The following is a 22,804-nucleotide window of genomic DNA, read 5'->3' as shown; positions in this document are numbered from 1 at the left end:
TTTCTTGAATTTTGCTTTTGCCAGGAATTGAGTGCATACTGACTCCAGTTGGTGCAGTATTTTTATAATGTGTATGTGATTACAAAAGAAGTAAATAAAGCAAATAAGCTATTTCATGCGATAGTAAATAAAGGAAAACACAGATTTTTATCAGATATTCCATCAGATACGCAATTTATTTTAAGTGAAAAATAACTACATAATGAAAAGATAATAATGTTGTGGTCTGTCTTTATAGTGGTCCATTGTATTTCAAAGATTTTCAAGTCATGCACTTTTGAAAACCTTACAAGAAAGGAAAGGAGTTTCTATTTACTGTCCTTTTCTACTTCATGATGCTTTCTACATTGAGACAAGGCAAAGAAACATGTTTGCTTACTTGTGTGTATCCAAAAAAGCATTTCAGCATCAAGTTACATTGGTTTGTTGTGGTGAACTTGATATGATGTAGGCCCTGAAATACTGTTTTTTGTCTGAACTATGTTGTAAAAGGGATTGGTTGGATAAGGAAAATGGAAGCAGAGGAGGGAAAATCTTCTTTCTAAAGGAAATATTCAAAATATACTCCCCTCATCACCTTTTTAATTTATGCTAAATAGAGTAAATTGCTTGATCCAGGCTTAGTAAGGGGGGTGGTAAACCTGGCCTCTAGGATTCTTTTTGCATTTTCTTCCTTCTGATGTTTCACACCAGTTTCATAGATATAGTGACGTATTAGCAAGCCTGGGATATTCACTGGTAACCCTACAGGCAGGGTTGGGTGACTTACAGTAGTCTTGCATAATAAATTGCATATACATGCACGTGCCTTGTGCTACTATCTTTTTATTATTCTATGTGATAAAATAGAGAAATTGCATCCATTGTTGTGGGTTTTCTGACCCTGTGGAAGGACAACTTGAGACATGCATGCCTGCTAACTGTAACAGCATATTCTGAAGATTTCACCCTGGCCTATTTTTCAATTTGTGAATAGACAAAACGCCGTTAGTTTGTATTTTGTTCAGTATCATCAGAAAACGCAAAAGCTGTTTAAACATGACATTCTCTAAAATTACACGATACTTATTGCCAATATCTATGAGCAAATTCCTGAAGTTTCATGATATTGAATGAATTAAAAAAAAAGTCTTTTTTTTTTTTTTTTTTTTTACTTCAAAGTACATATCCAATACTTTTCTTTTGTTACATACTTAGGAACTGGAAAGAGCTTGGAGAGAATATGATAAACTGGAGTATGATGTAACGGTAACACGGAACCATATGCAGGAGCAACTTGATCGTCTTGGAGAAATTCAGGTGTGGCATTTGAAGACATTCAGGTCTTAAAAGATGCATTTAAGTAGTTTTCATTTTCTGTGGTTTTGTTTAAAAACTGTGCACAAATGGGGGGGAGGGGGAGGAAGGAGAATGTGTGGTACATTAGCAAAGTATAAAGAGAAATTAGAAGTTCATAAGTTCTGCGGGGGTCTTCAGCTTTTCCTATATTTTGAAGCTATAGTGTTAGTTTTCCCATGTTTCCTCTTTCTGTTTGAGTGATCGTGTCCCAAGCAGGGAATTTTTCTCAGACCTTAATTGCTATGACAGTCATATTAAAAGTTTATACAAATCCCTTCTTTTAAGTGAATATTTTAAAATGTAATTAAATCATTCTATCCAAATGAATAAAAAAATATATTTTAGGTATTCAGTTGTTAAACATCAGAACCCTTCATATGCATCTTATTTGTTGCTTGTGCTGTACGCTGGAGGATTGGCCAATTAGTATAAGTTCTGAATTTCTAAGGAAATTGTTCTGTGACACAAACGTGTGTGTTTGTATGTATAGAAATGGGCAGATGGGCGTGGTTTATGCTGTGAGGTATTAAAGGCTATTTGCTTTAGGGATTGATTTTGTATGCACTGATGAAAGAGAGATTACAAGGAAACTCAAAGAGCTGAGAAATTTGGTTATGCAACCCAATGCACGTGTAACCACAAATGCAAATAGGCCTACGTTTTATATGCTAGCCTGCAAGCACCATGTTCATCTCCAATTATTTCAGAATTGGAACTGATGATTCCTCTTCTTTTGTGTGCAGGTCTCCTATGCAAAGTTGGCTTTGATTTTCTTTGTAAAGAGTAGATGCCATTCTGTTAAATGGAGTTTCAACTGGCAAATTACTATCAAAATAAGACTCATGTTATATAAATGACTTCATCATTCAGCTTTTTTCTGACAACATTTGAATATTACCTTTTAATGGGAGGGTGTCATTATTGCATTTTATTCTTGTTTATTGTGAAAGGATATGTGGTATAGTCAAAAGAAAGAAAAGCTTTCCTTTCCCTCTTTTCACTTGCAGTGTATTCTGGTTTGTCACTTAAATATGCTCTTTCTTTACTGGCAGACTGAGTCAGCAGGGATACAGCGTGCCCAGATTCAGAAGGAGCTATGGAGAATTCAGGATGTCATGGAAGGTTTAAGTAAACATAAACAGCAAAGAAGCTCTTCAGATGGAGGTAAGCTAGTTGTTTTTAACTCTTAGGAAGTGAGATTGGATCGTATTCTATATGCATTTTTGTAAGATAAACATATTTGCTTTTGTATGTTTGAATAATGGCACAATTGCTGAGAATGATGAAGTAATCAGATGTCTTAAGTTGATGATTTGTGTATTAGCAACAGATTATACTTTTTTATACTGTTTTATAATCTATTTAGTGAAAACAATTTTTCTCTTTCCTCCTACTCTCTGCCCCTCAAACAGGCATCATGGGATCAAGGACATTTTCAGCTATTAAATATAAAAATGAGGTATGGTTATATCATATTTACAATTTCAGCATCACTGTGTTTCTAATGTACATATGATAAAAATGAACATTATTTGAACTTTTTATAAGGTATGAAGTATGTATTCAGTATGTTTCTTTGAAAATACTGCAATTTGAATTAATTTTAAAGAATGATAGCTAGTAATTCTAACACTTTCATTTGTTATTTGTCTTTATATTCTCGCCAGTATTTCTCTTTTCCATTTTTCACCTTTTCCTCTCCTCATAAGAGCCTCATAGGCTCTTATCCTAGAAGTATAAACCCTGATTTTCAGACTTGCTTTTTGTCCCCACCACACTTTTCATGGGAATAAATACATTGCTTTATTTGTCTATTCACCTATTGAGCCTGGTTTTCAGATGGCCAGAGCACCCACGAGAGCAGCTGAAACTGTGGGAGCTCCCAAATGTTTAGTTCCTCTGAAAGTCTGGCTAGAAGTAACAGTTCTAAAGGGACATTGTCATGGTTGTCAAAAGTATGTGAAAATATATCTATGGTTTTTAGAACTTTTTGAAAGACTCATGTATATACAAATCCTTGAAAAGATACAGAATTTAATTTTTCAAATGATGATTCAGCATTCATACATGTCCAACAGAAAGTGTAGGTAACAGAAATGAATACCTTCATAAGCTGAATACTGAAGCTGTTGATGGTAGTGAATCTACATGGTAGTAATTAATAAATAAAAAAATCCTGTCTTGGCTTCTATTTTAGTGTGACATTGTCCCTTTAATTCTAAAATCTATAGCTGGTGTAGCTATGGTAATATAATTTTTTTTTATTTTTAAGTTATAAATAACTGTAACAGGTGTGCACATCTAAATAAGGTGACTATTCTACAATCTTTAGGAAGAGGAAGTAGTCCCACCTCGTCCTCCACTCCCTCGGTCCTATGACTTTACAGAGCATCCTCCCATAATCCCCCCTCTGCCCAGTGATAGCAGCTCCTTGCTCTGTTATAGCAGGGGCCCAGTACATCTGCCAGAAGAAAAGAAGATTCACCAAGTTCAAGGATATCAGAGAAATGGATCTCACTGTGTAAGTGGCTTAAACTGCCACGGTGTTCTTGAAGCATTTCCCCTTCCTTTGCACAGTCACAAATTTCATTTTGCCATCTGGCTACTTTTTTTTTTTTTTTTTTTTTTGCATTTTTACTTTTTGCTACTTGGTTTTACTTATAGCTCCATCATTTACATTTCATATTTTCCTGTCATATATTCTGTGTATATTTTTTAAAAAGTCTTAAGACTTAAATATGTGCATTGTGTATCTGAGTAAATATCAGAAAATCACATTTTTCGACTCATGAGCTTTTATGAAAACTCTAGCCTCAGAATCAGGTTTTGCTGAAGTCTTGTACAGTTTTTTCCAGATCATTTCAATAAAAAAAAGGCCCTTCATATTTTTATGGCAGTTTTTCTGTAATTTCTGAAAGTCTGCAAATGTTACTCAAATTAATTACAAAGGAATACTGCAATAGTAGTTGAACAATGAGCTATTGTCCTGAAGTGAGCAGTCTCATCGCAAAATAACTGTTTTGAGTCTTAAGACATAAATGCTTGTACAAAAATACCAGTTTATTTACCTCATAACTTGTCATTCTTCAGGGTCCTGATTATAGGCTTTATAAGAGTGAACCAGAGTTAACTACTGTAGCTGAAGTGGATGAATCTAATGGTGAAGAAAAAACAGAACAAATGTCAGAATCAGAATCTACAGCTAAAGGTTTGTCCCCAGGAGTGTTGTTTGTGACCTTTCTGCCTTTTTCACAAGGAATACAAAGCTTTAACTGCTACAGAAGCTATTTCATCCTTTGTATTTTTGTAGCCTGTCCATTTCTTAATATGATGAAACAACTTCCACAATAAAATAATCATTTAATTGTATGACGAGAAAGATTTCAGTCAATTACACCACAGAAAAATCAAACATTATACTCACCAACAACCCTGAAATCCTTATTGACACCATGTCTAATCACATCACTCACATTCCCCACACACCGTTCCCCTGAACAATTACCCATTTTATGTTCATGCCCTTGAACAATTATTCAGTTTTTGAATCAAGCTCCCAATGTTATGTCACTGGAACGTCCAAAAAGGCAGCACCAGAGAATTTTCAGACTCTTATAAGGCAGGGAAACAATGTCTTTTTCTTTTTTTAATCTTGTAATTGTTGAATTGCCTTCTGTCCTCTGATATAATAGGAATAATGATCATGACCCTGGAGCGTACAGACAATAAAGGTCTTTGCAGTTGCTAAATACTTTAGATTCTTCTCTTCATCTAGCTTCTATAAAAGCTACTAATTGCTTGGTAGAGTCTTTTACCAGGAAGTGCTCCTCAATTCTGTTTGTTAAAACACACAGAATAGTTTGTTAAAGGTGACTCCAGGAAAAGCAGTTTGAACACTACCCAAAAACCATACTAAGAGCTTTCAGAATACCTAAGCTTGCTCCTTTTTTTTTCCGTAATGATCAATGTTTCCAGTGCCAGCAAGATCAATGGCTTCTCTTAGTTGAGCTAAGTGCATCTGTAGCAGGTTGGTGTAACAGTTTGAGAATTTGACCCAAGAACAATGATCATTTAAGGATATTACTTTCATCAGATCAGTTACACAGGCTTTTAAAACTAAAGATAGTGTACATTTTGGGTGCAAAACAATGTGAATGACCCTATGACAGATGATACAATTAAGCTTGTGTTTACCAGACTATTACTCAATTTAGTTTGAGTATGGTATTTGCTGAGGTATAATGTTCACTTAGAGCAGTTATTAAATCTCTTTTAACTTGGTAGTGAAAAATGCGAGGTTTAGTCTGAGATTTACTAGTCATCAGCCACCTAAATTGGGGTAGTTGCCTTTCTGACAATGTATGTAGGTTTTATTGACCTACAGTGTATCTATTTATAGATATTTACAAGAAAAGGGAAGTTAATTTTAAAGACACTGCAAGAAAACCTATGGTGACTATATAAAGCTAACTGACAATTCTTGAGCAACCTAGTCTGCTTTCTATTTTTCAGTAAAACAGCCGTCAGTAAGGGAACCAAAAATAGAAATTCTTCTAATATAAATAATATCTGGGGTTGGGGGAGGGAATAGCTGCAGTTGGTAGCAAGTAAGTGGAGGCTATTTATCTTCATAAAAAACAGAGTGAAGTGGGTTTATCATAGCAGTGTTTTATCATCTGGTTCACACTTCTGAACATGTGAATTTTCTGGTGGATATTTTCACGTTCTGTTTATTCACTTAAAACAACATGATGCAGTAGAAAAAATTAAACCATTCCTGTGGTGGTGGTGTTTTGTAGTGCATATGCCGTTATAACCAAGTGCTGTTTCAACAAACATTTTTATGCCGTTCTATTTTAACAGTTTGTAAGCTGAAAAGGAAGCAAACTCAGAGTTCATATCTGAAATTTTCTGTTCTTGTTGTGTTAAGAAGTCATGCTTAAATGGCGTATCCAAAGTACACAACTAAGCATCCAAAATAGGAAACTAAGTAAATTTCAGAGGAAACTTCTAAAATGTTTTTCTAGTTTGTTGTGCGTGTTACTGTACTAGACACTCCTCATGTTTCTTCTGTCAGCCATTTCCCTCTCTTTTCAAGTGTCAACAATCAAAGAGAAAAGTTTTAATGGGGCTATGTAAAGTAACCCTTGCAGCTCTCTGCAAGCAAAGGAATATTTATGACCTGAGTGGCACATAAAGGTGACACAAAAGGAAAATGGACTTAAGCTGTGTTTTATCCTTTTCATGTGTAAAGGAGACCCAAACTGTTGTTTTATAGTTTGTGTTTTGAATAATGTGTTTGGCATTCAAATAACTGCAGACTACTTTGTCAGCCTATTGAACAATTTGGAGACACAGTTGAGACTTCACTGAGTCAGTCAATCCCCTGAAATCTCTGTGACTTCAGGAAAAATTAGGAAAAATAATTTGGCTATCAGAAAAGATACATTTATTATTTTAGGCAAAAACAGCAAGAAAACTTTTTTTTAATTTGATTTCTTTTATGTATCAAGCAGGAAGAATGAAGCATGCGTTATCTAATTATATGTATATATATATTTTGGTAGGTCTTAACGTCAGTTTTCTACTAGCTTAATTACATTTTGGCAAGGGTTCTCTAAGTAGAAAAACTCCAGTGGTAGGTTATTATTAGGAGAGGCTGAATATGTGGTGGACATCAGGAAACAAAATATTCTCAGCTCCCAGCCAGACACAGCCTGGCTACTACAGTTCCCTGTCCCTACGTACAATGAGCTGCGAGGCAGAGTACATGCTCCCTCCATGCAAAAGCACACAAACTGAACAGACATGGCTAACCACAACCAAACAACAGATTTGAGATCAGTGCCATTGCAAGCGCTGCATAAACAAAAACAGCACTCAAAAAAAGTGGAACAACACATATAGCATGACCCTGTTCTCACTTGCCCCCAGATGATATGCGAAGCTTGTTAGCTGACCTTATACCCATATAGATATAAGCACATGTGCACACACCAGTGGGTCCCTCTCCAGGAGGTGGCCAGACCTGTGGTCCCTCCTGCAGTCGACTCTGAGTTTCTCCAGTATCCACATCTCAGACCTAAAATCTCTTGACAGCTGACTCCCACATCTTGTATCCTGCTTACTGCCTTAAGTTTGTCAGGATCTCACATAGACAACAGAGTCCTCCTGGATAGCAGGTCCAGACCTATGGCCTCTCTGGAAGCCAGCCTGCAGACCTTCAGTCTTTGCCATCTCTGGCCCCAGACCTGTGATCTCTCTATAGCTGTCTCCCACTCCTCTTACCCTGCTGGAAAGCTAGCCTGACTTGAAGGTGACTAGCATCTCTTGGCACTCATACACAGAAGGGAAAGCCTACTCACATGGAAAATACATAGGAATATAGTTTAATATGAGATAGGACAGATGTAATAATCAGGCACAGGGCTTGGTCAGATAAGCATACTGACAAACAGCTTGCTTGTGTGATGCTAACCCTTTCTATATGCCCCTCTTCTGTATTATTCTGTGCCTACTCTTTCACATCTGCCTTGCACTCTCCTTTACTCAGCATTAGTTCCTTCCCACAAGTTATTATGGGTGGGTTGTTTTTCATTAGTCCCACTTTGATACTTCTAAAATTTTCAATGCTATTTCAACACCTTAAATGGTTGTACTTACATGGTTACCTAGACACTGCTGACCTTGCAAATTGTATTCCACATATAGTCCCAAATACTGCCTTCCAGTTATCTCTGAAGTCTGGCCATCTTTCACACAATTCTCTCTTAACTATCTGTGAAATCCAGCCACTACACACAGTGCTGTCCAACTTTTGTCAGTTTTTCACTGCTATTTTCGTGTCCAGCAATTTCTCATGCCATGCACAGTAGTTAACTATGGATTTCTCAGCCTAACCTCATGCCTGGAGCTAGTCATCTGCCTGTGTACCTCAAATGGCATCAGAGTTAGGCGTAAGTTTTAGTTTCCAAGGCTGACAAACAGTGTTCTAGAAAAGTGTTCTGTTTTGGTGATGTTTTGTGTAGTGCTTAGCATATTGCTTTACTATTTCACAGGCTCACATTTTCCTGTGGGAGTTGTACCACCCAGAACCAAATCACCAACTCCAGAGTCTTCAACAATAGCATCCTATGTCACTTTAAGGAAGAATAAGAAGATAGATCTAAGAACGGTACTTTAAAATAAATTAAGTGTTGATGGATAGTGATGTGCTAATTTCTAAGTTTAATTTCTGTAGTTACTTTAAAAGTTGTAGTTACCTTTTTAAGTTCCTTTAGATAAAAATCACTGCGTTGTAAAGTAAGATATAATATACTAGGTTATACTAGGTTAATGGAGACAGCTGTAGAAAGAATGACAAAATTGTAAAGGTCATGTATGTTAAACTGCACAGAGATTTCATTACACTGAAGCTGGCAAAGAACTAAATGGTAGTGATAAATCTACTAAGCAACTGAAAACTGAAGTTCACGCTTGAGCTGAAAGGACAAGAAGCATCTTAGACTAAAACTTTTGAAAGACAAATTTGGGGTCTGGAGAAACTTATCAACCTCTGTATAATAAATGCCCTTTTGTTTGTTATTACTAGAATGATCTGGGCTAAAACTAAAGCAGACAGAAAATGAAGCGGTAAGTGAGTAATAAGCATGGAATTTCAGGTTAGAGAGTTCTGTTGTCTCTGGGCAGAAGGCAGACGCATGTAGTTCAGGCAAAAGGGGAAAAAACTTTTGTAACATGAACAGAAGAGGAGAAGTAGGAAAAATGGTGGAGGAGAGAGGGTGTCAACTGGAGAAACAATTCACTTCAGAAGTTAAATCAGTTGTTATGAATGTACTGAATGCAGCCGTTTGAAAAACAGTGAATTTCAGGAATACAACTAAAATCATTGTTATTTCAAGAGTAATGCAGTGCTTAGAACTATGTATTCTAAGTGGTGCTAAATTTAGTTTGTTTCAGCCTGCACTTGCCATTAAATATTGTCCAGCTGTACTTTTTCTTGGAATGAAAAGGTAGAAGTGAATATTAGATAAATATTAGATAAATGTCCTTGATCATTAAATTTCAGCTACATTTCTGTCTCAATCAAGTAGCTTGTGTTGCTTTGGTATAATGTCTGGTAAGTTATTTCAGCTTCAGAGGAAGACTTGGAGAAAGCATCTGCCTATTCTCTTGATGTTTATCATCGGTCACAATGTCACTGTTTAAAAAAGTGCATTCGAATGTTTGTGTTTATTAATCATTGGTTCTTGTGCTTTCTTTGCATACATAGGAAATCTTTACTTGCCCACTATTCCTCTGCTTTTTAATTACTATTAGGTGACCTTTTCTGATACGCTAAACATTTTAGAAGCTTTCTCTTAAAAAAATCTATATATTCTTCCATTTAAGGAAAGACCAAGAAGTGCAGTGGAGCAGTTGTGTCTTGCAGAAAGCACACGTCCTCGAATGACTGTGGAGGAACAGATGGAAAGAATAAAAAGACACCAACAAGCTTGCCTGAGAGAAAAGAGAAAAGGACTAAATATTATTGGTGTTTCAGACCAGTCACCTTCACAGAGTCTGTCTTTTGTAAGAGATAATCCATTCAAATCAGCACAGGTTGGTCCCAAGTTCTTCAAAACATTTAATAGGCTCAATAATAAAAATAAAAAAAAAAGGAGTAATTCTGGTTCCAAAGTCACGTGATACTATAGGTACCTGTCTATTTGCGATTGTTCATATAAAATGACAGTCACAATTCTCTGTCAGACACAAGAGAGAGAGATGACATTCTTCATGTCAATACCTAATGATAATAGAAATCACCTTTCTTTTTGGAAAATAAGTAATTCAAATCTACACGTTTGATTGTGCATTGTGCTGTTTGTTAACAAGTTATGTTTGTTGTCAAATTTTGCAAACAACATCAAATTGCAATCTCTGTGACTAAAAGCAATATCAGGGATGATTATGATTCATTTGATGTGTAAATTATGAAGATTTTCTGTCATGTAATATATTCAAACATCAGTAAAATGATTTATAAAACATTTCTAGATAGGCATGTTTATTTATAATGGTAGCTCTTTACTATGCTATTATGCATTACCATATTTATAATGGTGCACTCTAGTTGTGGTTTTTGAACCCTTAAATACATAAAAATAAAACTTTCACTTATGTTTTTCACTCATTCTTAAACATCTAAGGCAAAGCATTGAGTTCATTAAATGCATAAGGGTAGGGAAAGAGGGAGATGTTACCAAAAAAAAAAAAAAACAACCAACAAACCTCATGACAAAAACAAAAATAAAATAGGTTCAGTGTAGTAGGTTTTACTGCTACTTTTTAACTGTTGAGTTAGGAAGTTAGTTCTCATTTTGAATAGCTTCAAGGAGTTACCTCTTTTATCCTCTGGTATACTTTTTTTTTCTTCAGATCATGCTGTCTTTTTTTTTACAGTTACATGTGAATACCATCTTTTATGTTTTGTACATATTTTAACATCTGTTTCACCTAGACATCAAATGCAATGCACCATTTAGAGGTCAATAAAACAAATCTTAGCATTTTATTTTTTCCTCTGAGCATGCTGAATTGTTATTAGAGCTATACAAAAGTTCATTCAATAATACTGGATGCCCAGAAGACACTGAAAATTCAAGTTTTCCTTTTACATTAGAACATCTGCATTTGGGATGAAATCAGGAATGCCACATAGGAAGGGGGTGGCTCCTCCATTTTTTTTTTTTTTTTGTGATTAACATTGCCTTTCTCAAGAAGAGGAAGTACAAAACTTTGCAGATGTTTCTTTTAGTAGTTTTCACATGTGTCACTAGCCTCAACACCTTCCTCAGTTATTTCATACCTCCATATGAGCAAACTAGTCATATGTGTCATACCTGGTTTGCCAGCACATTGGAAGCACGGTGAGAAAGTTGTCAAATCCTTAGTGGCAGCACTACCTGCTATGCAGAATTCAAAAGGATGTTGTTCATCTCAGCATGTTCTTCAGTCTTCGGTGCAAAATCAGTTCTGTGTGGATGAGCTGAGAAGAAAAATTTAGAGAATAAATGGGAGCATGTCTGAACTGAGTATTTGGCTATTTGTCCATGATACAAAACCATTTTCCTATGACAACTTCTGTCCGTCTAGAAGGGAATATATCAGAAGGCCCCAAAAGGAGGTATTATACTGTAGCAATAGTTCTTATTTTTAAAAGTTTAATTTTTGTGACTATTTATTTTTAAACAGGAAAATGATGCAGTGGCGTTTAACTGCTGGAAGTTTTTTCAGCTGAATTTTTTTGAAGAATAAAAGGAAAAACATATTTTATAAACAAATATGTATTTTTTAAATTATTACCAAAATATTAAAGCAAGTTGCTAAGAAATTGTTATTGATATTCATCCTAGTACTTAGTTTGATTTGACTTGTATGAACTTTAGTTATACATAGTGTAATATATATACACGTACATAATGTTCACATGTATTCTGTATTCTATGTGTAGTGTTTGCGTGTGTTGGTGGTTTTTTTTTTGTTGTGTGTTGTTTTGTTTTTTTTAGGAATAATATCCTGGTTAGAATATTTTTTTTTGATCATACTCTGCCATTATCAGATGTTATATTGTCCTCTGTTAAATCAGTTAACAGCATAGGCTTGGAAGATACCCAAGACAGTTGGTGAATGAGCATACGAGCGCACTGTGAATTTTGCACTAGGAGCATATTTTTATCCATCTGGTTTTTTTAACCAGGAAAAAGTATTTTTAAAAAATATCAGGGCCTATGATCACAAATAAGAATACTGCTAAACCTGTGTGTTACTAAGCTAAATATGAACGTAGTTTCAGAAGATGGAAATGCTGGGGATTTTTATGGGTGGGAAAAAAGTGCAATAGTGTTGAAGAGAAAAAAATGGTTAGGTTGATTGCTTTAGGAAACATAAAAATTAGAAAATTATAAGTTTTACAAAAAAAACCCTTATTGTATTGTGGTGTCTTTTGCAGTGGAATGTTATGTAAAAGATTGTTTTGAGATCAGATGTTTAAGTAGGTTTTTTTTAGCACAGTACAAGACTCAGAACTGAAATGGTAATAACTTTTTAAGAGTACACATTTATATATCAATTTTGTTCTACAGAATCGGAAAAAGGATGATAATGTATCTAGTAACATACTAAAGGAACTGGAGAGCACCAGTAAAGATAATAATTTGAAACAAAATAATGGAAGTCCTGGAGAAGAAACAGCACAACTAAAGCATGATGGAGAACAAGAACATAATTCGGGTTTTACTAAAGAGGTACTAAACTGTCCTTAATTGAACTGTTCATCAGCCTGTCTTTCAATAGAAAAATATTTTTAAACACAGACCTCAGTGTGGGAGATCAAGCAAAATTCCTTTGCATCGAAGATTAAGATATCTTTTATATAAACAAATGTTCTGTAGAGCAGTGCAAAAGTGTTTCAGATCTGTCAGTAGCCTAGAAATTGAACTATTTTATATATAGCCTTCCTAAATTTCATCTTAATTTCGAATTAACTTTAATTTCAAATTAATTTTATTGAATTTTAAATTAACTTTATTTAATTTCAAATTATCTGTTACTATCTTGATTGACTGGAAAATGACAAAATTATGGTCTTTACATCTTTGGAAACAAACCCACTACTGATACATCTTTAATAATCATTGTGTGTGTATTTTTTGATGATCATTTAATACATCTGACTTTTTTGTTTGCTCGGCTTTAGTGCACCAAATACTTTACAGGAAGCAGAATAAAGCTGACACAGCAATTTATACATGGAACTAGGCAGTAACTGTAGTTCATGCTGTTTGGTCATCAGATTTATTTCTGTCTTGAAATAGTCTCAGATTCAATTGACAGTGAGTTACGTTGGTGTTTCTGGTAGTGAAGTGCCCTGAACACTAAGCAAAAGCAAACTGACTGTGAAGAACAGATTACAGAAAGTATTTCCACATAGTTATATCCTACTTGCAGTGTCTTGTTTTTTTAATCTCTTTGTGTGTAAGTTTTTCTTTTTCAATCTGTATTTTTCTTCCCTTATTTTTCCTTTTGCTTTCCAATTTTATATTTAGCTATTTTAAAACATTTCTTACAGATAAAAATCAAATACCTAGCATTTGTTGTTATTCTTCAAGAATACTCTCTTTTGAGAGTCTACTGTTTTATGCTAAGTACGCAAATCCCTTAAAGGAGTATTACGTAATACACTAATACCAGTTATATCTAATCAGACCTCAGGTATCTAATTCAAGCTCCTCTGCAATGTACTCCAGTTGCTGGAATCTCTGGCATTCTGAAGAGCGGGATAGCATATAGCATACAAAATTTAGGCAGGCTGCAATCTGAAGAGTTCAGATAAGTTCTGAAAGTTATTAAGGCAAGCCCTGCCCATTGCCTCTGGTATAAGTTTCAGGATAACTCTATTAACCTGAATGGTATTGATTAAAAAAAAAATTCTTAAGCTATGTAATTCTGAGTTACTAAGTATACATGATGGCAAAATTTGTCTGTTAATAAAACTGTTTCCTGATACTGTATTTCTTATCTACCACTGTGTGTTACAGCTTTCTGTTTCATGATTTCAATTTTTTTTTATAGCTGACAAAAACTGGTGATATTTTATCAGATACACATGTTGTATCTGACTCAAAAGACATGAATAATGAAGAGAAAGCAGAAAAGGAAAATAATAATAAATTGGATAAAACGCATGATGGTGATATAAGGTAAAAACAAAACAAGATGTTCAGAGCTATTTTAAACTTACATATTGCATTTGTTAGTTGAACATACTAAGCAACTAATGAAATACTGTCGTAAATACTTATAAGGTATATTTATATGTTTTTGAGTGGTTCACCTATAGAGAAATCTAGTGAGAAACCTAACTCCCTGCCAAGATTCAGTAAGAGGTGATGAGTTGGTGGGAGGGGAGATGCTTATTTTCAGGTATTGTCCTAGTTATAGAATATGTTCATAATCTTGCTTTACCTTAAAAAATGTGTTAGGTAACATCAGTTCAAGCTTTATCAGTTTATTATGAAAGCTTCATCCAGAGCTTCTATAATAAGCTTTTCACTACTGACATTTAGGAAAACATCACATTTATGAACAGGTTAAACAGTTTAGTTTATACCTCCTGCTTTAACCTTTACATCACAGTTTAGGAATATTACAGAACTAGACAAATATTGTGTTTTGAATGTTACTCTTTAATGTTTCATAACATTATTTTAAGCTGTACAGATTCTACAGTTACACTGCAGACCCTAAGTGGGCTCTTACATTAGATCATAACTATCTCATAGCATGCTTCATCAAAATAGGTATCATGCAGTGGGAAACAGTATGGCTATGTAAAAGAAGGGAATTTGGTTTCTAGGGTGTTTTTTTTAAGTCTAACCTTATAGGGTAGATGTGTTTGAAACTACATATTTAATTTATATTACACAAATTTGCCTACTGCAACTTTTTTTTCTGTTAACAGAAGAAAATTAAATTTTAACTCATCAGTGGTTAACACCTGAAATTAAGTTTGAGCGAGTTCTAAATGCTGTGCTTTTTTTCAATCAGCTTGCAGAGCGTAACCACAGTTACAAACCACAAACCCAAAACCAGTTCAGAAGAAAGTGAAGTAGTTAGTGTTCAAGAGCAAGGAGGGATTATCTCTCCGTTTGAATTAGCAGCACAGTCTTCAAAAGGAAATCAGGCAACAGCAGGTATGGAAAAACATTTGACTAAAGCACAAATTATACATTACATATCATCACAATGAAATCAAGTTTTACATGTCCTTTGATGCTCTGAAACCATTCTGAATTGAAAGTTCTGAGCTAGTCTAGGTGCTGTGCATATGTTTTTATAACACAGGGAAAAGTAGATTCCCACGAGATAGCTACAGAAATTCCATTTTTCTGAGGTTTTAATGTAGATTTTGTGGTTGCATTTAATTCAGGGAATTAATTGACTATTGCCAGAAATTGAGTCGTATTATTATTGGATTTGGTTGGAGCAAATCCCTCCCTGTTCATCTTGTAGAACACCACCTCAGTCTTGGATATGTGTAGACTATTTACCTTTACATCCTAGTCAGGGATGGCCTCAGGTTTGCACAGATTGAGGAATCTGAAAGTTTCCAATATACTCTGTAGATTTTCAACTAGCAAGTAAAAGATCAGGTTGGTCATCTTTTCAGAAGAAGGAACAGATGAGGAAACAGGAGATACTATCTGACTGGTAAAACATTTGGTGGTGTGTTTTGCTAGAATGAAAAGCTGGAGTAAAGCAAAATTGTTTGCAAAGAGAAAAATGAGTGGGGAGCAGGTAGGAGAGGAGGAAGATAATAGAATTTAAGACATTATTAAGGTATTTGGTGATGGGAATGGTTAAGTAAAGCAAATGGTTCAATATATGGGCATAAAAGGTGACCTGGACCTTTGCAGGGCAGTCAGCAATCCTTTCTGTGACTTGATAATCAAAACCAGAACCATTTAACAATGCACTGTATAGTGCCAGGCAGAATAACAAATGCTTAGTTAATCTGTGCTGGGATATAAAAGTGGGTCTGGAAGTGTCCCAAGTAGTTAAATTGTACATATTTTTTCCTCTTTGTAACATAACACATCAGCATTCATGTGTCTGTTGTTTGTTCCTGAGAGGTTCTTTTGGTCTTGTAAAGGCCTGAGTCTTTCCTGGGATGTTTTCTTTCTTGAAAGAAATGATCTTTGTTGAGAACAGCTGTCTTCTCCCCTGAAGTTGTACTCATTGTGTTGATCAGATCTGAAGTCTTAACTTGTGTAACTTCCATTTAGTTCTGTTTATACGTATTATGGTTTTAAATTATGATTGTCAATCTTATATTTATTATGGCTTGAAATCATGATTTCAGACCAGCTAGCTTTTGCCTTCTGTAACTTGTTTTCTTATTTATCTTGCTGTATGACTCGCAGTGAAAAGTTTGCCTTCTTCACCAGAATCGTTATTGTCACCAGCTCCATCTACACAACCACAGCTCACAGAAGGATCACATTTCATGTGTGTATAGTTACAGAGAAGTACGTCTTTTTTCCCCACCCCTCCTGCCATTTCTCTAATATTTTTTTTCTGAGTGTTTATATTGTTGTTATCCTTCTGAGAAATGTCTGTAGACAGTATTTGGCAAGAGACACACAAAGGTGTCTACAATGTTGAATATAAATTAACCATAAAACAAAACAAATAAATGTACTGACTTGCTTGCAAGTAATGTATACTATATTAAAATACAAAAAGAAAGGACTAATTGGCTTATCAAGCACATTCTCCACAACTGGCAAGGTAAGAGAATTTGTATTACATGAGAGACCTAAGCTATTAAAAAACAGATACCCAATTATGCTGTGAACATCATTGTTCAGATACAAATGAATCTTGATACTTCAGTCTGGGTAATGGGCAACTAGAGCTGGATCTCTTAGCGATGCGTAAGAGGGAGTGGTCTAATAGTCCAAAGAGTTTATGGCTTAGTGCATGGATGAATGAAATGTAGCAAACAGGAAGGGGAAAAAATTAAGGGTGGATGAAAATGTAACAATTACAAAACCGTATTTTTTTTCTTTCTATACAGATAGCTCTACACAGCTTCTCTCCCTTCATCTTAGGTGTTTTCTAGGAAGTTACAAAGCATGAGTTTGGCTAGATTTACATGTTCCTACCTGTAGTGTTACCCACTCAATAAATGGAAATGGTAATATAAGGAAGCATATTTGTTTATATGAGTGTTTAAACGAACTAATATGATATCAATGTAGACACTTTAGCACTTTGCCAGCATTTAAATCAATCAACATTTTGTTGTCAGGAAGTAACTGTTTAAGTAAGCTTTCTACTAAAAGAATGAGCTTTGTTTCAATGATAACATTAAATGCCATAGCTAATGCAACTTAAGAAAACTTTAAATTTGAGATGTTTCCAGTCACTTACCTTTGGGAGATCTGAAAATACATTTTCTTATTTACTGCCCAGCCTGTATTGCCAAGCTTTCATCTTAGCAAAATTAGACTTATTAGTCATCTTAAATACCTTATTTACATGAACTACATGCGGGAATCTATTAATATTCTTAAAAGGGGGGGGCAGGATATTTTCATTTTTTTCTTGTTTTGCATGAAAAGACTACATTCAATACTGACACCAATGTTCCTTTCTTCCTACTGGATACAGTCTGCCATAATTAAATTTAGTTTGGATTATTGTACTTTTATTCAAAAGCATTGTTGTGGAACTATTTAAAAAAAAAAAAAAAAAAGTGGGACTGTTCAGTTTTTCTGGAAATGCTGATTTGTGTTAATGGTTTTTTAATTCTATTGTATATGCTTATGCATTCTTATGCATATTATTTTTAACTAGGACAAGTATTCCCCTGTCAACTTAGTTTCAGGTCAGTAGTGTGACTGAAACTGCACTGCTGAATTCTTTCTGTAGTTACAGCACACCTGTCTTGAAAGGGAAAGCAACCTGTACCTTCACCAGGACTTTTTTTTTACCAGTTGCATTAAGTTGCTTTCACCTTTTGTCATTGGTTCCAGTGATCAGATTAGCAAATTTATTTTAAAGTATTTATGCTAAATGTGAGATTAGCAAAAATGAATCACTCCTATTGTGATCTGCTTTGTAATTAAATGCCTAAGCCTTGACGTCCACAGTGTGATGTAGCCTCACAGGTAGTGCTGTAGGTATAACATTTCCATGTTAAGTATGATTCTACATTACTTTTTGCAACAATATAATTGTATTGTTATGCTTATGGCAAAACAGAGCATCTGGGATGGTAGTTGTAAAACTAATGCTCTGCTTATGCACAGCTATAATGAAGCAAGGATTTCAGAAATTAAAATATATCCCTTTTGGCTGTTCAGTGTTTGAATTGAGTTGGAAAAACTATTCAACAATGTGCATGTGCATTCCCCATTTCTTTGGTGCGCTTGATGCCTCTGTTGGTTGTTTCCTAGGAGCTCCAAAACAAATTCAATCCACGAGCAGGGCCTAGTATACGCAGAAGATGTAAGGGGCATAGTCTGCTTGCCTGCAGCATTTACTGCCCCTTGCCTTCTGTGGCTGCCATTCCAGTATTGTGCAGTGCTGAAAGATAGGTCTTTTAATGTACAAGAATTTGGTGTCTCTCAAATGCAAGAAATACTATGCACTGGAGGGAAATTCAGAGCTGTGGGATCAGTCCTGTTTATACACGGCATCTGGAAAATGTATGGTAGATTTCAGAAAATAATGAAATAATACCTATATTTAGCTTATACGGTCAATTAGTAAAATGATACTCTTGGCACAATGCCAGGAGAATTTGGCATAGGAAATTGGTGGCATAGGATATCCTAAGACTCAGGAAAAAACCATTAACACAAAGCTACTTCGTTACGGCTCTTGCTTTGCAGAAGAGAATCTGGGTGCATACCACTGTTGTTTTTTAAGCATTACATTTACACTGAGTAATGGAGGGATAATGAAATTTTAAGCAGCACCTGTATCGAAAGTTCAGACACTTCTACTAACAAACTGTTAAAAGCTATTTATAGAAGTCATTTCAGCAATAGCCAAAATGCAGCAATCTCTGGGTGGAGCACTTGAACTTCAGAGCACTTCACAGCTACACTGACATCACAGTTTAGCACTCAAATAAAGTTGCTTCCCTTTTCAAATTGTACCTGTCATTTGTCAAAACAGTTAGGGTCATGGATACTATTACTGTTTTTATATTAAAAATGTTGGGAGATAGTTAAGTAAATCAAGATAAAACTCTCAGAATGGGTTTTCATGCAAAGTTGCATAAATTTAAAAAAAAAAGCTTACTTCTGCTTCTTGATGTCAGAGAATGATCAGGAAAACTGATGTTGGAAACAACTTATACCTAAAATACTTCATGATGTTCTACATCACTGATAACTCCTGCTAGGATGAGGTCAGAAATTCCATGCTGTGTTTAATCCCAGGAATTATTTTATACAATATTCTGTTGTTGCTGAAATAGAGTAACTTAATCTATGTCTGTCTTCCAGCACTAATGGCTTCTGTTGAAACAATTCATGCCTGAGATGTATGGACCTGACCGACGGAAATGTGAGAAGATATTGTACAGTATATTTTAAATCTATGAAATTCATAGTACTGATGCTTTTGGCCACAGAGCATCATTTTATCACTTCCTGGAAAATGTTTATTCCAAGAGAGCTTTAATGGCCCACATGTACACTCAACAACCTTCAGATTGTTCTCCTGATACCAGCTTGCTGCTATGATTTCTGTGCACATAAAATAAAGGCTCTTTTTAATGTGCAGCCTACAGTCAGAACTTTGTTTTCCAGAATTAACGTTCTTTTAATTACGGATCATATAAGTTTACTTTTTTGCTTCTTTTAGATGCATAACAGTTAATTTTACATATCACCACTAAACCTGTTTTACACTTTTTAAACACTACAATTTATTGTTTTAACATTTTATTTGTAAAATTTTTATATATATATATGCATATAGATATATTTAAAATGTGCCATTTTTATTATTGCTTAGTAAAATATGTCCTGTTTCTGCTGTAATTACTTCTTGGTCAGGTTGCAAAGTCAGCAGTTACTGCCACACTTCTGTCAACAAATACATTAATGTTAGTGCTTACTTTTTCTTAAATAAAATGGAGTGTAGGTATTTTGAGGTACTGGGCTTTTCCTTTGGGTTAGGGTGTGTACAGCAATAAGCAGGTTTTCAATCCAGTGCTTAGTTTGTGTAAAAATGTAATTATGTTCATTGTGTATATACTATACAATGAGCACATACGATGTAAGTATAAGAAACCACTTACTGTTCAGATACGATTGTTCATATCTCATTTCTTTTATATCATATTAAATAAATGTTGATGTTCTTAAGGACTTCTATGGTTAGTATTTCTTCCAGCAAACAGATGTCATACAGTGTGTTCCACCTTTTGATGTGGGGAATGCAACGATTCTTATCTCATTGGCGACATCACCTGTCAACCAGAGTAGCAGTGACAGACTCTTAAGAGATTCCAGTCTTCCTCTATGGGAAAGAAAAAGGCTGCAACACACAACAAAAAGACAACATGAGACTGAGATGCAAGAAATACAGGTTCAGCTTCTGACTCTCCCAGACGTGTATCATGATGTTGCAATAATCACTTAGTCATTCTGTGTGCCTCCATTTCCTGCCTGTTTACTTGAGACGTAATAGCCTGTCTTGCTGGGGTGTGGTGAGCAGTAATTCAATATTTGGAAATGTTGAATGCCACATTCAGTAGGGTTAAGGAGAGATGTATGATGATTCATTGAGGCTTTGACATCTGCAAAGCATCTTCCAGAAAACGAAAGAAAACCTGAAATCATTTGTCAAGTGTCATCACACTACAGATGTTGCTAGCTTCAGTTTTCCATCTTGCACAGCTGTCTCAATTTGCCTGAGACAAGAGGTTTAGAAAAGAATGATGAAAAATGAGAAGATTTAAAAGGAAAGCTTTTGAGTCTAGGATGTAAAGCTAAGAAATCCTTTAAAGATTCCAGCAACTGCTGTGTGCTTCAATGCATGTGCGTGCCATAAGTGGTAAGGAAAGTTTCATAAGAATGCGACTGCCAGCTCTCATTGTGCTTTTTTTATCGTACATATCATATCCTGTTCGAGTTAATCTTGATGTACTAGAGACTATATAATTCAGTGTTTTCCAAAGAGGAGTGCCTGAGATTGACACACAGTTTGAAATTAAATCCCCATTACCACCTTAAAAAGGAGTTTGTGTTCATTGTACTCTTCTGCTACTCCCTGCTCTGCTGTCAGTTCTTCCTGGGGTTCTTTGCCACAAAGGACACAGTGTGCTGTCTACCTGTCGTTTTGCCTTTTTCTCTGAAAAGTTAAAAACTAGGAGGCAGAATTTAGCAGCAGAGCTTGGAGGGTCATATTGAAAGAGATGGCTGAAGGAAAGAAGATGAATCATGATGTAGGCAGACAGTATCTAGCTGAAAGTTTGACCAAATAGCCTTTCCTCCTTTGTTGGAACAGTAGCCCCAGATTATTGCATCCTTCCATGCAAACTGCAGAGCAAACAAGAGGAATGTGATTTTTATAGCTCAGCCAGCTGAGGTTTAAGTTCAGTGTCATCACTGAAACACCTGGGGCAAAACAAATACTACACACCCTGTTCTCTCCTTCTTATAGAGAGAGCTATTCAGCTGTCAAGCTTTGCAATCTCTTCCTGTCCTTGCTGCCAAAAAAATAAAATAAAAAATGGCAACCAATAAAGGAAAGAATGACTAAGTGGTTTTTGGACATTTATAGATCTTGTCTGTGTTTAAAGCAGTTGTCAGTTTGGAATATCTGCACAGTACGTACAGTTTATACTGAAGTTGGGGGAGGGTGGGAGAATTTGCAAGTTTTTGCTGGTACAACTCTTGGCAAAGATGGCAAATATAAATGGTGCAGGAATGTAATAATGCTCACAGACTGTAATTTCACTTCCTGTGGGCACCTGCAGCAAAAACTTGCAGCTTCATTGGGTGCTCTATTTTTGTCTTACTGAAAAAGATTAATGGCTTTGTGTTATCACAGAGCATCTAATGTCTCTTACCTCATCGGAATAACTCATCCCAGTGATCATACTCCTTCCAGATATATAGAAATATCAGAATACTGATATTGTCAGCTTTCAAACATTTATTTTAAGTTTGTATCTAGGATATTTTTATATTTCTGATTGCTTTATTGGCTATTGCACTGACACTTGTATATAAAGAACATGTGCTTTTTTTCAAAAGCAAGAGTCCTTAGGAATAACACAACACATTCTCTACAGATGTTCATGCTTTTCGGAACCAATTACATCTATTTTTGTCTTTTGTTCACCGTTTGCATTGTTCCAAGACTACTAGAGAATGTGATTCTTTTCAGTCCCTTAATAAAGTGACATTACTCAAAAAGTTGTAGTTGGTGTCTTGGCAGTTTTTGTATGTTGTGGACTGTCTCACAGAGAAAGAGCTCATAAGTATTATTGTGGGGGGAGGGGGAGAGTAATCGGTTAATATTTTCTTATAAACATCTGCCATTAAACTAGTGCAATAATGCCTTATTTTCAGGAAATCAGGGAAATTAAAACCAGTGTGTTTTTTATTTAAGTTACTTTTCTTGGACAATCTGAGAAGGAATTAGTACCCACCCTGTTGGACCCACAAGGTGTAGTAACCAGGAGTACATACAAGAGAGATGTTAACGGATTACAGTGGTAGTAACAGATGTACTAAATTCTCTAGTGTTTGGATGGATGGGTTAGGTTATATCCTGGGGGTGTAAAGCAGCAGAGTGAAAGGTCTTTAATCAGTGGTGGTGCTGGATAGCATTTACGTCAAACTTGTAACTGTATTATAACAATGAAGTAACTTCTTTCTTTTCTAATAAA

The 22,804-nt window shown here is 35.2% G+C and overlaps 1 protein-coding gene and 1 long non-coding RNA gene across 25 annotated transcripts in view; one reads left to right on the top strand and one right to left on the bottom strand.

Moving 5' to 3' along the window:
• PLEKHA5 (pleckstrin homology domain containing A5) overlaps window positions 1-22,334 on the top strand; it is a 168,230-nt gene extending 145,896 nt beyond the window's left edge. For 7 of the 24 annotated variants that reach the window (XM_068659365.1, XM_068659402.1, XM_068659407.1 and 4 more), the window contains 12 exons: window positions 1,198-1,299; window positions 2,391-2,502; window positions 2,751-2,797; window positions 3,671-3,859; window positions 4,429-4,546; window positions 8,397-8,512; window positions 9,730-9,939; window positions 12,465-12,626; window positions 13,954-14,081; window positions 14,929-15,074; window positions 16,305-16,389; window positions 19,404-22,334. In XM_068659365.1, the coding sequence (XP_068515466.1) occupies window positions 1,198-1,299; window positions 2,391-2,502; window positions 2,751-2,797; window positions 3,671-3,859; window positions 4,429-4,546; window positions 8,397-8,512; window positions 9,730-9,939; window positions 12,465-12,626; window positions 13,954-14,081; window positions 14,929-15,074; window positions 16,305-16,389; window positions 19,404-19,422 (1,434 nt within the window). In that variant the 3' untranslated portion in view covers window positions 19,423-22,334. Of the gene's footprint in view, window positions 1-1,197; window positions 1,300-2,390; window positions 2,503-2,750; window positions 2,798-3,670; window positions 3,860-4,428; window positions 4,547-8,396; window positions 8,513-9,729; window positions 9,940-12,464; window positions 12,627-13,953; window positions 14,082-14,928; window positions 15,075-16,304; window positions 16,410-19,403 lie in introns of those variants that run through there. The other 17 variants (XM_068659442.1, XM_068659416.1, XM_068659462.1 and 14 more) reach the window with 7 other exon arrangements.
• On the bottom strand, window positions 1,122-4,494 carry LOC137843877 (uncharacterized). Its single transcript, XR_011089735.1, has 2 exons — window positions 4,407-4,494; window positions 1,122-1,375 (listed from the first exon to the last, which is right to left on the bottom strand). It is a non-coding gene; the product is annotated as an uncharacterized lncRNA (long non-coding RNA).
• Window positions 22,335-22,804: the final 470 nt, after the last annotated feature.

Source organism: Anas acuta, chromosome 1 (genome assembly GCF_963932015.1).
Source record: "Anas acuta chromosome 1, bAnaAcu1.1, whole genome shotgun sequence".
Classification (NCBI taxonomy): domain Eukaryota; kingdom Metazoa; phylum Chordata; class Aves; order Anseriformes; family Anatidae; genus Anas; species Anas acuta.
This window is presented reverse-complemented; position numbering and strand designations above follow the sequence as displayed.